Source organism: Drosophila kikkawai, chromosome 2L, assembly GCF_030179895.1.
Source record: "Drosophila kikkawai strain 14028-0561.14 chromosome 2L, DkikHiC1v2, whole genome shotgun sequence".
NCBI lineage: Eukaryota > Metazoa > Arthropoda > Insecta > Diptera > Drosophilidae > Drosophila > Drosophila kikkawai.
In genome coordinates this window covers 32,941,456-32,955,290 of record NC_091728.1, presented here as the reverse complement: position 1 = coordinate 32,955,290, position 13,835 = coordinate 32,941,456, and the positions used below count along the sequence as shown (strand labels likewise).

Genomic DNA, 13,835 nt, shown 5'->3' with positions numbered 1-13,835 from the left:
TATAGAGAAAGAAATGTTAGCTATTATATGGGCAGTAGGACATTTTAGACCCTATTTGTTTGGAAGATAATTCAAAATAATCACCGACCACAAACCCATGATCTGGCTACAAAATCTTAACAGCAAAAATTCAAAATTTCTACGATGGAAAACAACATTAGGTTAGGTTAGGTTAGACCGGACGGCCCTCGAGGGGCAACACATAGGCCAATATGGCCCATAGCTATCCGGGGAAACTCCTGGATGGCCCTAGAGACTATTTATGCGGGTTTCGAGATCCTTGAATATCAAGGTGTTTTTCGCAAAGGCAAGGAGTTCGCCTGGCTTTCTCCTGGAGGCATCTTCTAGCGATGCCAGAACTGGAGAGCCTAGTTATCTCATTCTTGCCCTCGTTAGGGCCGGACATTTGCAAATGAGATGCTCCAAGGTTTCGATTGCCTCGGATTCATCACATTTCCGGCATTTGGCGTTGTCGGTCATACCCAGCTTGACTGCATGTGCAGCAGACAGGCAGTGACCTGTAAGAATACCCACTAACATTCTGAAGTCCTTCCGCGGAAGATGCAGCACGTAGTGGGTGAGTTTCTCGTTGTGGTCTTTGCACATGATTTTTGATATCCTGCAGGTTGCGGAATTACTCCTCCACCTGCTTTTTGCGCTTGCGTCAGCCCGTCTCTCTAGCTCGCGTTGGAGCGTTCTTAGGGAGATAGGGACGTTTTCTGTTCTTTCACTCGCCAGTCCAACGCCTTCCTTTGCAAGTTCGTCCGCGGCTTCGTTACCGTCTATGCCTTGGTGGCTGGGAACGCAGTAGATCCTCACTGACTTAGTCGTGCTCAGGCTATCTAGTGACTCCCTGCTTGCCAGTACATTTTTGGAACTGACCGCTGATGATTGCATGGATCTTATCGCCGCTTGACTGTCTACGAACAAATTGACCGCCTCATGTGGACGGTTTATGCTCTGCGCAAGCTCTGCTGCTATTCTGGTGGCGAATACTTCCGCCTGGAATATACTGCAGTAGCTTGGTAGCTTATACGACAGCCTCATTTCAGGGTCTGAACAGTATATGCCCGCTCCAAATCCTCCTTCTATCTTGGAGCCGTCGGTGTATATATTGAGGTATTGAGCATGGTCCTGGCCTGACTTCCAGTCATTTGGTCCCATGAATACTGTTGTGTTTACATCCGGGCACGTTCTGGGTGTCATGTAGTCAGATGTACTGCTCATGTCTCGACCAATTGAACTGTGCCCGAAACCTTTTAGCGACCAGTTTCCTGATGCAACCAGACGTTGTGCCGCCTTTCCTGCTGTCAGTTGCGCTTGGATATCCAGGGGATATATACCGATTATGGTTTCGAGTGCTTTGGTGGCGGTTGATCCAGCGCCCCTGATATGCAGAGCAGTGCCTGCCGCTGGGTTCTCTCCATAAGCTTATTATATGTTTTCTTCTCCGTGGCTTGCCACCACACTAAGACTCCATTCAGCAGAGTAGGACGCACCACCGATATGTAGACCCAATGCATTAGAGTGGGTGAGAGGCCCATGTGCTGCTAAGCATCTTCTTGGATGCATATAGCGCTATGGTGGCCTTTTTTATCCTCTCTAATACATTGGCCTTCCACGTCAGCTTGCTGTCAAGTACAATGCCGAGGTATTTGACTTGTGTTTTCGGGGTCAGCCTGGTATTGTTAATTTTCGGGGGGATCCATTGCGGCACCTTGTATCTCTTGGTGCTTATGCTTATGCTTATTTCATCCGCATAAGCTGTTATCTTTGGTGCTTTCTTCTCGAATCTCTTGATTAGGTCGTCTACCACCAGATTCCATAGGAGGGGCAACAGAACCCCACCTTGTGGCGTGCCTCTGTGCGCTCCTCTCACCATGGAAGCGGTGCCCTAATCTGATTGTTCCCGCCGGCAACTTAGAAGATTTTTTATCCACAAGTTGATAGCGGGGGACGAGTTGGTCGCTTCTAGGCGATCCATTATTGCGTCTGTGCTAACTTTGTTGAATGCCCCAGATATGTCCACGAACACTCCAAGTGCATACTCCTTATTGTTTAGGGCTCTCTCAATGGTGGCTACCAACGAATGTAGTGCCGTCTCCACAGATTTCCCCTTCGTGTAGGCGTGCTGGTTGGTCGACAGTTGTCTCCCTACATCGTTCCTGATGTATAGGTCCAGCAGCTTTTCCAGCGTTTTAAGTAGGAATGAGGTGAGGCTTATCGGTCTGTAATCCTTGGGGCTCACGTGGCTGCACTTTCCTGCTTTGAGCAGGAAGACAATCCGAGAGGTCCTCCATTGGATAGGGATATAGCCCGTGCTTAAACAAGCTGTATATATTGCGTAAAGCCATGGGGTGATCACCTCCTTGGTCACCTGCAGCATGGCTGGGAATATTCCATCTGGTCCTGGTGCTTTTATCCTCGCAAAGGAGTCTATAGCCCAGTGGATTCTACCAGAGGATATTAAACCTTTTGGGAGATGCTCTACTCCAGTTGCTAGGTCCTGGTGCTTAATTGCATCGGGTACCTCAGTGCATCCTGGGAAATGCGCGTGCATTAGTGCTGTTAGGGCCTCTTCGCTGCCCTCAGTCCACTGTCCGTCGTCGCGTTTGAGCTGACTCTGTATGGTTGGCTGCTTCGATAGCAGCTTCCGGAGTCTAGCTGTTTCCGGGGCAGTCTCTATATTGGAGCAGAAGTTTCTCCATGAGTTTCTCTGCGCCTTGCGTATTTCCTTCTTGTAGTCCCTAAGTAGGACTTTGTATTCCTCATTGATGATGTCATCTTTCGCCTGCTTGGCGATTTTAAAGAATTCTTTAAGTTTGTTGCGTCGGAGTGAAAGGTCCTTGTTCCACCAGGGTGGCCTGGTCCTCTTTCTCGTGTCCGATATAGGGCATGATGCGTGGTACGCATCCAGCAGGACTTTTCTATGTCTTCGAGGGGCCTACTATGCCCGGAGAGATCGAACTTTGAACTTTTCCCAGTTAGTATTCCGGGGGTTCCTGAAGACTGATTGTTTTGGAGAGTGTTCGAATGCGTATGGGAACCGTATGTACTTATGATCTGAGAAGGATGGTCTCTCAAGGACTCTCCATTCTGATACCAAAGTACCTTGTCCCCTTACCCGAGTAAGATCTAGCACGTTTGACCTACATAGGTGTGTTGCTCCCCCACGTTTGCTATACTCAGGTTGGTTGAGAGTATAAAGTTTAAGAGGGACTCACCTCTGTCGTTTATGTCGGGGCTCCGCCATACGCAGTGGTGCGCGTTGGCGTCTGCACCCACGAGCAGTTGCTAGTCCTTCGGGCTGGCTTCCACCAAGCTCATGAGATCTTCTGGTGGGGCCGTCCTGTCGTGTGCCATGTAGCAGGAAGCTACCAAAAGGCGCTTTTTCCCGCTCTCTAGCATCACCACGGTCAGGTCATCAGAGCTGTAGTGAGACATAAGGTTAGCGTGTAGACCCTTCCGTACAAGTACGGCGGTTTTATTCCTGCTTACCGTTGGTGGATGGAGCAAATTGTAACTTACGGACTTCAGTCCGGTGATGGCATTGCCTGAGGCGATCCATGGCTCCTGGACCAAAGCTATGTCGGCGGATCCTTGCTCCATGGCTATGAGGAGTTCCGCCGACGCGACCTTGCTCTTATGGAGGTTGAGCTGCAGCACCCTGAGTATCATGGGTACTGGCCTCACCTCCATACAACGGGTTGACTACTACAGTCAGGTCACCGTCCTCTCCTTCGTCGGACTCATCCAGCGTCATTTCCCGGTCGGCATCCACGATGGTTTCCAGACCTAGGTCCTTCTCCACCACATCTGCCTTCAGGGTGTGAGCAACCTTATCCCCGGGGTGGCGCTTTTTGAAGCGCAGGTATATGCTACCCATGCCCCACGCCATCTTCCCGTATCTCGGATAAAGGATGTCCTCTGCCTCCTTGTTTATCTGGAGGACTGCACTTTGCCCCCCCACTTTGGGGAAGAGTACCTTCGCTTTTGGAGTGGATGGGATTAGCTCCCGGTCCACCACCTCAAGCTTGGCTCCCTCCCACAGCGCCTCCAACTGGCAGACCGCTTGCGTCAGCCACTTTCTCGTCGGGTCATCCATGCACTTTAGGATTTTGACCCCATTTAGCCACCCAGCGCCATCGAAGGGGCATGGGAGCTTCGGGATCATCCTCCATCCGTGCGTACAATGACTCAACGAGCCGCGCATGCACCATCTTCCACTGCGCCTCGGTTATTTGGCCGGCTTCATCGCTTCTGTCAATGAGGGCCACGATCAAGTGTCGTTTGGTCACCTCACTGACTTTTGCGGTTTTTTTTGGGTTTTTTCGCCATTTGGGGAGGGCCTTCTCCGATTTTCTCCTCAGCCCAGGTAAGCTTTGCCTTCTCCTCTGGGGATAGGGCGCCTATTTTCTGCAGCCGATCCTGGATGCGGAGGGCAGCCTTGTACAGCGCCGTGGCCTTCATTCCCTTCCTTGACCGCTTTGGCCCGTCCTTGCGCTGGGAGCTGGTGCCTGGTTTCGGTGAGTGGAGAAGCTGCACGCTCTCAAGGTCCGAGTCTGTATCGACTATGGCACGTGAGCGGCTCAACTTCCCCTGTGTGGTTTTTTCGGCAGTAGCATTGCAACTGACACATCAGAGGTGTAGCCGCTGGCGACACGCAGAGAGGATTGCTCCCCCCCCGTGCCCGCCGGTGGTAGCAGTCACACCTTCCACCGACGTTTGGGCTGACATCCCAGTCCTGGTTTCTTTCTTTAAACCCTCCAGAATGGTTTCTTTTTCAGGGGTACCACCCACTTGCGTTTTATGCCTTCCGCCAGGCACCTACACCCATGGCTAACGGCTCACTTCCTTAGGCTTATTAGGGCAGAAGGAGTTGAACCGTGGCCTTAGCTAGACACTGTATTATCGCGGACGGGGCAAGCAGCAATGCATTACCCCTGTCCGGGCTAATATAGTGCCCATTGCCCAGCCGGCACCCTCGGGGAGGGTTCAGATGGAGGATTTTTGCCAGGCCAACATTAGCTTCCTACGATTTCGAGATAGTTTACAAAAAAGGCTCTTAAAACGTAGTAGCTGATACCCTCAGTAGAATCCAACCTAACCTCAATCTGATGGAAGAATCGACAGTAATACCTGTATCATCCCAACCTTTAAAAACATATAATATTCAAACCATTTTCAAAACAGGACCCTCTTCTTCAACAACATCAGTCCCCTTCACAAACAAAATACGTAGGACAATAGTCGAACCAAATTTCGATTTGGAAACAGCTAGTCGATCACTAGCAACAATATTAAAACCCAACAAGGCATACGCGATACTCGCCACAGACACAGTCTTTGATATAATTCAAGAGGCTTTTAGCGCACATTTCTCCGAAAATAATCTCTATAAGATAATCCGTTGTTTAACCCTCATAGAAGATGTCCAAGACGAAAACGATCAGAATTCCAGAATCTTGCAATACCACATTAACAACAATCATAGAGGTAGCGAGGAGACCTATGAACACCTAAAAAGGGAAATATACTTCCCCCAACTCAAGTCGAAAGTTTCGCAAATTATAAAAGAATGCGACATCTGCTTGACGCTGAAATACAATAGAAACCCACCTAAAGTGTCATTTCAGTTAACGGAAATACCAAAAAGACCTTTAGATATAATTCATATCGACATTTACACCATCAACCACAGCCTGCATCTAACTATAATAAACAAGTTTTCTAAATTCGCTCAAGCTTACATCCTGACAAATAGAAATACCGTTTACGTAATCAAGAGCTTGAAAACATTCTTCTCTCAATTCGGCATCCCCTCAAAAATTATTTTTGATCCGGGTGCAGAATTTTCAGGAGTTATGTTTCAAGATTTTCTTACCCTATACAGCATTACGCCTCACGTTACTTCCTTTCAACAATCATCGAGTAACTCCCCCATAGAACGTCTTCACTCTACTAAATTTTTCGAATAATATTAATAACCGGGAAGGAACAAAGATTAAGCCTAGACCATGAGACAATTATTACAGAGACAATTATGACTTATAATAACGCAATCCATTCAACTACCAACCTAACTCCGTGCGAGTTATTCACAGGACGGACACATATTTTTGAGAAAACAATACATTTCAATGACAACCACGATTACTTACAAAAGTTAAATGAATATCAACAAAAATTGAATCCGCAAATTGAACAGATCCTCAATAAAACAGCACAAACAAGAATAAGTAAACTTAATCAGGACAGGATCGAACCAAGACCTTTAAATCAAGGAGACACGGTGTTTCGAAAAGAAAACAGGAGGAACAAAACAACCGCGAGATTTACTAAACATAGAGTAATCGCGAACAAACACACGACTTTTACAACCACTAAAGGACAGAAACTCCATAAAGCCAAAATCAGAAGATTAGTGAGGAATTGTACAAGTTCAGTAAGCGAGACTGGTCAAGTAAATCCACCGAACGAGACTGTTCAATTACCTTCCCAATCCTCATAACCTCACTTCACTAATCATCTCAATCACACTCTTTTCCTTTACTCATTTCTTCCTTCAGGCTGATGCTGTAAAAGCTCACATCCACATTCATGAAATCAATGGTTCACAGCCATTGGCGACCATCCACCTTGCAGAAGTATTCATAGAGCACAATTATAAATCAATCACCCACGTCATCAATATGGAGGAGTAACAAAACTGTACCCTAATATTAGAAGAGACAATATACAACCTACGCATAACCCCAATATTCAATCCGTCAGTAGAAATCCTTAAAATAAAAATGAATAATCTCAAATCCAAGCTAATCAACATTACTCCACACAGTAGAATGAGAAGAGGACTAATAAATGGGCTAGGCTCAGCAGCCTGTCTACACCGATCAGGCATCCACGTCGCGTGCTGCTGCCATCAACGACGCGTCGGTGGTGTCAAATGCCAACCCAGTGGCTCCCCCGGTGGTCACTATCTCCGTGCCGGCCGTTACCAGATGCGGCCCCCAACAGACGACAATTTCTGGCGTTGCCAAACGTGGTGCCTTTGGCTGGTGTTGCTCCGAAAAAACAGATTTTTGTTTCCCGCCTCAATCCAGGTGCGTCTGAGGGCGACGTTAAGACCCACTTGAGCAGCAAATTGAATGTTTCTGTTACTGAATTTAGTGTCTCCAAGTTCAATTTTAAGCAAAGGCGTGATATATCTCGTTTAAAATTACAATTTCTGACTTACTATTTTCTAATGCTCTTGATCCTTCTGTGTGGCCTGAGCATGCAATTGTTCATGAATTCGAACACAAAAGTACTTCTCGTGCTCGCGGGCCTCAAACTCCTTAAACTAGGCCTCCAAAAACTTATTGACTCTTTTGTTCTCCACTATCAGAATGTTCGTAGTTTACTTAACAAGCTCAGTAGGCTGCACGTCAATAGTGTCTCTTTCGATGCCAATGTTATTGTCTTTACAGAAACATGGCTCAACTCCTCTGTGACAGACTCAGAGATTTTTACAGGGAACTATACCATCATGCTCGTATATTCCACCTAGGTCTGACACTGATATTTATATGCAGCATTTATCCTCAATTCAAGAAATTCATTCTTCCCTTGGTATTAATGGCCACCTTATCGTCACGGGTGATTTTAATCAACCCTCCATTTCCTGGATACCCTTACCTGATTCAAATGTTCTTGTTCCCACCTCACCCCACGATTTAATTCATGGTCTCTGTTCAGTTTTGCTGCGTGTCCCACTGTGCGGGAGAGTGACGATCAGCCGATCGCTCGCTCGTCGCTGGACAGTGTATACGATGCGGGAAGAAGAGAATGGATGAGAGGGTAAAATTCAGTCTGATTTTGCAAACGCCGCTAAACGCACGCCGCCGGTCTGACGTCTGATCTATTGCGAATGCACACCCATCTATACATATATATACATATAGTTTAAAGTAAAGCAGTGAATAATAATTATAACGTTGAAAATTGAACCGATTGGTGTTTGCTCTTGTCTGGGAACCCCTCCTACAATGACCTCTTGTTAGTAACACACATACAAGGGGACACAACTATACATGGTGGCCCATGAGGGAACCCTTGCAATTGTGAAAATTTAAATTCGATTTTACTGGGTGTAAATAGATTCCGTTAGATCGCGCGGCAGCGTTAAGTTTGCAAGTCGGCTCGGCGAACTGCCTGAAAAGAAGACGGCGATACATAAGCGCATCAACGGCAGGTCAAGGAACGGAGGCGCTCTCTTCTTTTGCAAAACGGAGTAAGTGACAAATTGTGTGCGAGACAAGAATTTACCGATATCTTCTTTACATGTTTATTTGGGGTGGTGAGTTGCGCTAAGTTTTGGTTTTACACTCGTCAGCATGGAAACTGTTTCGGATCCTCCGACTTTCGAGCAATTAGTTAACTTACCGGGAAATCGGGCCCAATCCCTTATATCGACACTGCTGAATTTTAAAAAGGATTCACAATCGAGGAAAACGAGAATTTATTTAAAGAAGCGGTTGCAACAAGTGGAAGAGCTAAGGAGCGCGTTCAAGGAGACTGATGCCGTGATCGTGAATCTAGAAGGGTTTGCGGAATCGAGCTATGCCGTGAAAAATTTCCAGTCGGAGTTCGAGGAGCGTTATATGGACGCCTATTGTGCCATCGCAGAGGATTTGGATAGACTTGGAGCCGAGACACCTAAGCTGCAGCCACTGCCAAGTGGAGCCGCTGATCCGGAGGTGCGACTGAACATGCCACAGATGTCAGTTCCCAAGTTTTCCGGTGCGTGTGTGGACTGGCCAGGCTACCATGACGCCTTCACGAGCCTCATACATAACAACAATAATTTGAGTAACGTACAGCGGTTACATTTTCTGAAGGAATCGTTGCCGGTAGGGCGTGATAATGACATCCGTCAAATGCAGCCCACGGAGACGAACTACGCCGTGGCATGGGGAAAGATGATTAAAAGGTACAACAATCCTCGTCTAGTTTTTTCCCACCACATGAACGCGATATACGCGTTGCCCAGGCTGCAAAAGGATAATACGGATTCAATACGGTCGATGCTGAGCACGGTCAATGTTTGCCTGGCTGCATTCCGCCGCGTCCAAGCCTTGGACGGGGAACGGCAGCACTGGTTGGCGCATTACATAGCAGCGAAGTTGCCCAAGGAGACCCACAACGCTTGGGAGCACCACCAAGGGAGCGGTGCCACCGTTCCAACTTATAAGAATTTAGAATCGTTTTTGAATGATCGGCTGGTCATAATGGATGCGATCGAGAACCGAAGCTCGTCGTACGACTCCAATAATGGCCCACGATCTGCCGACCCAGGCAAGCGAGTGTGAGTGCATAGTGCACAGGAGCACTCAAGGCGCCCGAATAGCTCCTGTTATCACTGTAGCGGTGACCATATCCTGCGTCGTTGTGCCGCCTTTCTGGCCTTGGACTGCTATAAGAGGAAGGACATAGTCAGCAAGGCGAAATTATGTATTAATTGCCTGAGTAAAGCACATGCGCTTTCCCGCTGTACCAGCAATAAGAGCTGCCAAATTTGTGGCCAGCGCCATCATACGCTGTTGCATTTCCCAGCATTGGCTCAGGACCGATCGTCAAGCAAGCCACACACCGCTGCATCCAGTTCGGTCTGCCACGACGCATCCTGATGCAGCTGGGGAGACCGTACCTCAACAGGGCCTACAGTCAACGTCGGGCCAGAATCCGGACGCATCTTACAGATGCTATTCAGCAACTTCGGCGAATGGGTCCTCCCGAAATGTGCTCCTCGCCACTGCTCGTATTGCCGTACGAAACCCGGTCAACGGGCTACGAGCGGTCATAAATGCTCTCATCGATCAAGGATCTGAGGCAACCATAGTTTCGAAACACGTCGTACAGTCCCTGCATCTGAGACGGTGCAATACCCGAGCATCGATTTTTGGGGTGGGCCCAGGGGGCGGTCGTCGTTGCAAGTATACAGTTAATTTCGAAGTTAATAGTATTATTAATCCAAATTTTTCTCTAGAGGTTGATTCAGCATATGTTCTCAATTCAGTTACTTCCTGTCTGCCTAGCCTAGCGTTGGAATCATATTCGAAGAGAAGCAACACAATTGCGCTGTCATCGAGTGCTGCTGGACACGGAGACATTGCTGAAGCGTTTTTGTGAAGTCGAGTCAGTTCCTGATCGCCCTATATCGACAGAGGGGGACCTCTGGTGCGAGTCGTTTTTTCAGGAGACCCACGTGCGTCGACCGGACGGCCGCTATGTGGTCAGGTTGCCTTTTAAAACCTATCTCCATCCGACCATGGTCTTGGGAAAGTCTCATCAGATGGCGCTTAATCGGTTTCTCCAGATGGAAAGGCGTCTGTCCAACAATCCAGACCGTTGGAGCAAATATGTGGATGAGATTGAGGAATACTTCGCGCTCGAGCAAATAGCGCCGGCAATGGGCAGTGAAAGCAGCACAGTAAGGAGTACGGCCGCGAACAGGCATGTAGCCTTTTGTGTACTTCCGCATCACGCTGTCTTTAAGAAGGAAATTCAGTCAACCAAACAGCGAATCGTCTTCGATGCCTCCTAGGACTAGCAATGGAAGATCTTTAAATGACATTTTGTGGACTGGGCCTACTCTTCAAAACGACATGTCTGCAGTCATTCTCAACTGGCGGAAATATCGTTTTGTTTTCACGGCGGATATACAGAAAATGTATCGGTGTATCGATGTTCACTCGGAAGACGCCCAATATCAGCGGATTTTATGGCGGGCGGCGGATGGGTCCATCAACGTTTATGCGTTGACAACGCTAACCTTCGGAACGGCTTCGGCACCCTTCATGGCGATCAGAGTCATTCAACAATTAGCGAAGGATGAGCAGTGTTCGTTTCCTAAGGCGGAAGAAGTATTAAGGGACGAGATCTACGTGGACGACATTCTTTCCGGTGGGCATACGATAGAAGATGCGGAGGATAAATGGGCCCAGGTATCGGGTGCTATAAAATCCGCTTGCATGGAGTTGCGGAAATAGTCCAGCAACGAAGAAAGCCGTTTGCAATCGATTCCGCCAGAGCATCAATGAAGTCGGACACCTCTGAACTGGGACGCTGCGGATCCGATCAAGGCGTTAGGAATGTATTGGCTCCCCAATAAGGACTGCTTCAAATTTCAGGTCAATTTTGAGATACCACCTACTTTCACTGAGAGGACGATCCTGTCGAGCATAGCGAGGCTGTTCGACCCGCTAGGTCTCATCGCGCCAGTCATCATCTCGGGAAAGTTAATATTGAAGGAGGTAACCATGGCTAAGAAAACGCAGGACAACGGCGCTATGACGGCTCTGGATTGGGACGACTAGGTTCCTAAGGCTCTTGCGGAAAGGTGGCAAGCATTTCGGGACGGCTTGCTGGGGATAGACAGCCTGAGCATACAGCGGTGGATTCATTATTCCCCAGGATCCATAGTAACAGCTCAGCTGCACGCGTTTTGTGACGGGTCTTCCACGTCCTATGCAGCTACTACTTATCTAAGGCTCGAGCACGGGGATGGAGCGTGCTACGCCTCGCTGTTGGCCGCAAAATCAAAGGTTACCCCTACTAAACCCCTAACCATACCAAGAACGGAGCTGAGTGGTGCAGTGCTAGCCGTCAAGTTGGTGAAATGGCTTACAACGGCTAGGTGGCTAAACGACCTTCCCATCCAGACCTTTTATTGGACGGATGCCATGATTCTTCTTCATTGGCTGCACGGGGACGTCAATAGATGGAAGACGTTCGTTGCCAACAGGGTCGCCTTCATTCTGGACCACTCGTCGCCATCGCAATGGAGACATGGTAACTAGCGAGAATCCAGCGGACTGTGCGACAAGAGGGCTTCCTCCGACCGAGCTAAAGGATTTTGATTTGTGGTGGCGAGGCCCGGAGTGGCTTACACGCAAGCAAGGTGACTGGCCTTCGACGGAGATCGGACAAGGTACGCGTTCACCTGGCAGTTCCGCAACCATCGTTGGTTGAGAGGTTTTCCAGTTTCAGCCAGGCCATAAGAGTCACAGCATTTATAATTCGGTTCAAAAGCAATGCTATTAGCAAAGGAGAGAGGTGTACCGGTCCCCTAAGCATAAAGGAGCTCGACTATGCTTTACTCGCCATCGTGCGCATTGTTCAAAGGGAGTCCTTCTCGTCTGAGCTGGCCGCATTGATGAATTCTAAACGGCTGCCCTCCAAAAGCAAGCTTCAGAGTTTGTCACCGATCGTGGTGGAGGGAATCTTACGAGTGAGGGGGCGATTGCGCCATTCGGGGCTATCATACGAACGTCGGCATCCAATAATCCTCCCAAGTTCTCATATTTTTACAGAGCTAGTAATACGGTACTCGCATACTTTGACTCTGCACGGAGGTGCGCAGCTGACCTTGGCCCACGCTCGCCAGCGGTTCTGGATACTGACAGGGAGGCAAGCAGTTCGAAGGGTGCTACGGAAGTGCGTGAGGTGCTTTCGCACCCGGCCAACCACCTCGGCTCAGCTCATGGGAGACCTGCCGCTACACAGGGTCAACCCCCCTAACCGACCGTTCCTGGCGACGGGAGTTGACTACACAGGCGCTATAGAGCTGAAGGCAGCGCGCTTGAGAGGAACCAGCTTCTACAAGGGATACATCGCCGTTTTCATTTGTCTGGCGACGAAGGCTGTACACTTGGAGGCAGTGACGGGTCTCACCACGGAGCATTTCTTACTAGCTTTAGACCGGTTCACCGGGCGGCGAGGGATGGTTCAACATTTATACAGTGACAACGGAACCAACTTTATCGGCGCGGATAATCTAATGAAGGCATTATTCGGAAGGCTGCAGGAGGATTACGAGAAGCTCATAGCCCCAAAGCTCGCTGCGCAGCGTGCCAGCGTGGGCTGTGGGAGGCCAATGTGAAGTCGGTGAAGCACCACCTTAAGAGGGTCATCGCCGAGCGACGGCTCACCTATGAGGAGTTATCTACGGTGCTCATAAGCATAGAAGCATGCCTCAACTCGCGGCCGCTGTGCCCTTTCACAGCCGATGCTGACGATCTAGAGGTGCTTACGCCGGCTCATTTTCTAATTGGAAACTCCATGCTGGCGCCTCCGGAGTATAGACCGCAGTCCAAGTCCTTCGCAGAGCAGTTTCTTATCCAGCAGTCAATGATTCGCCATTTCTGGAAGGCTTGGAGTCGAGACTGGCTGGCTCATCTGCAGCAGAGACCGAAGTGGTGTCATGAGGCTGAAGGTTTGCAGTTGAACGACCTTGTCATCATCAAGGATGACCGATTTCTGCCGTCACAATGGCTGTTAGGACGGGTCGTCGAGTTACACCCAGGGACGGATGCGTTAGTCCGGGTGGTAACCCTTAAAACCAAGCAAGGCCAATTAAAACGGTCAGTGTCGAAGCTGTGTCCACTGCCAATCCGTTCTTAAGCGCTCTCACGTACACCTCAATCATAATGAATTATTTCTTGCGCACACCGTTTGTCTCGTGTCTCCATTCTAGATTCTGCCCCGCCTACTACCCCCAGGATGGACTGGACACGCGGAGATGTCTCATGCTAGGTCTAGCATTGGCGGGCGGCATGTTCAGTTTTGCTGCGTGTCCCACTGTGCGGGAGAGTGACGATCAGCCGATTGCTCGCTCGTCGCTGGACAGTGCATACGATGCGGGAAATAGAGAATGGAAGAGAGGGGAAAATTCAGTTTGATTTTGCAAACGCCGCTAAACGCACGCCGCCGGTCTGACGTCTGATTTATTGCGAATGCACACCCATCTATACATATATATACATATAGTTTAAAGTAAAGCAGTGAATAATAAT

At 48.8% G+C, this 13,835-nt stretch overlaps 1 protein-coding gene across 1 annotated transcript; it reads left to right on the top strand.

Moving 5' to 3' along the window:
• The first annotated feature begins 11,829 nt into the window (after window positions 1-11,829).
• LOC138928724 (uncharacterized) lies at window positions 11,830-13,721 on the top strand. The gene is made up of 4 exons (XM_070286242.1): window positions 11,830-11,971; window positions 12,354-12,766; window positions 12,841-13,403; window positions 13,517-13,721. Exons 1-4 carry the CDS (start codon window positions 11,830-11,832, stop codon window positions 13,719-13,721), a joined length of 1,323 nt encoding a protein of 440 aa, XP_070142343.1.
• The last annotated feature ends 114 nt before the right edge of the window (window positions 13,722-13,835 follow it).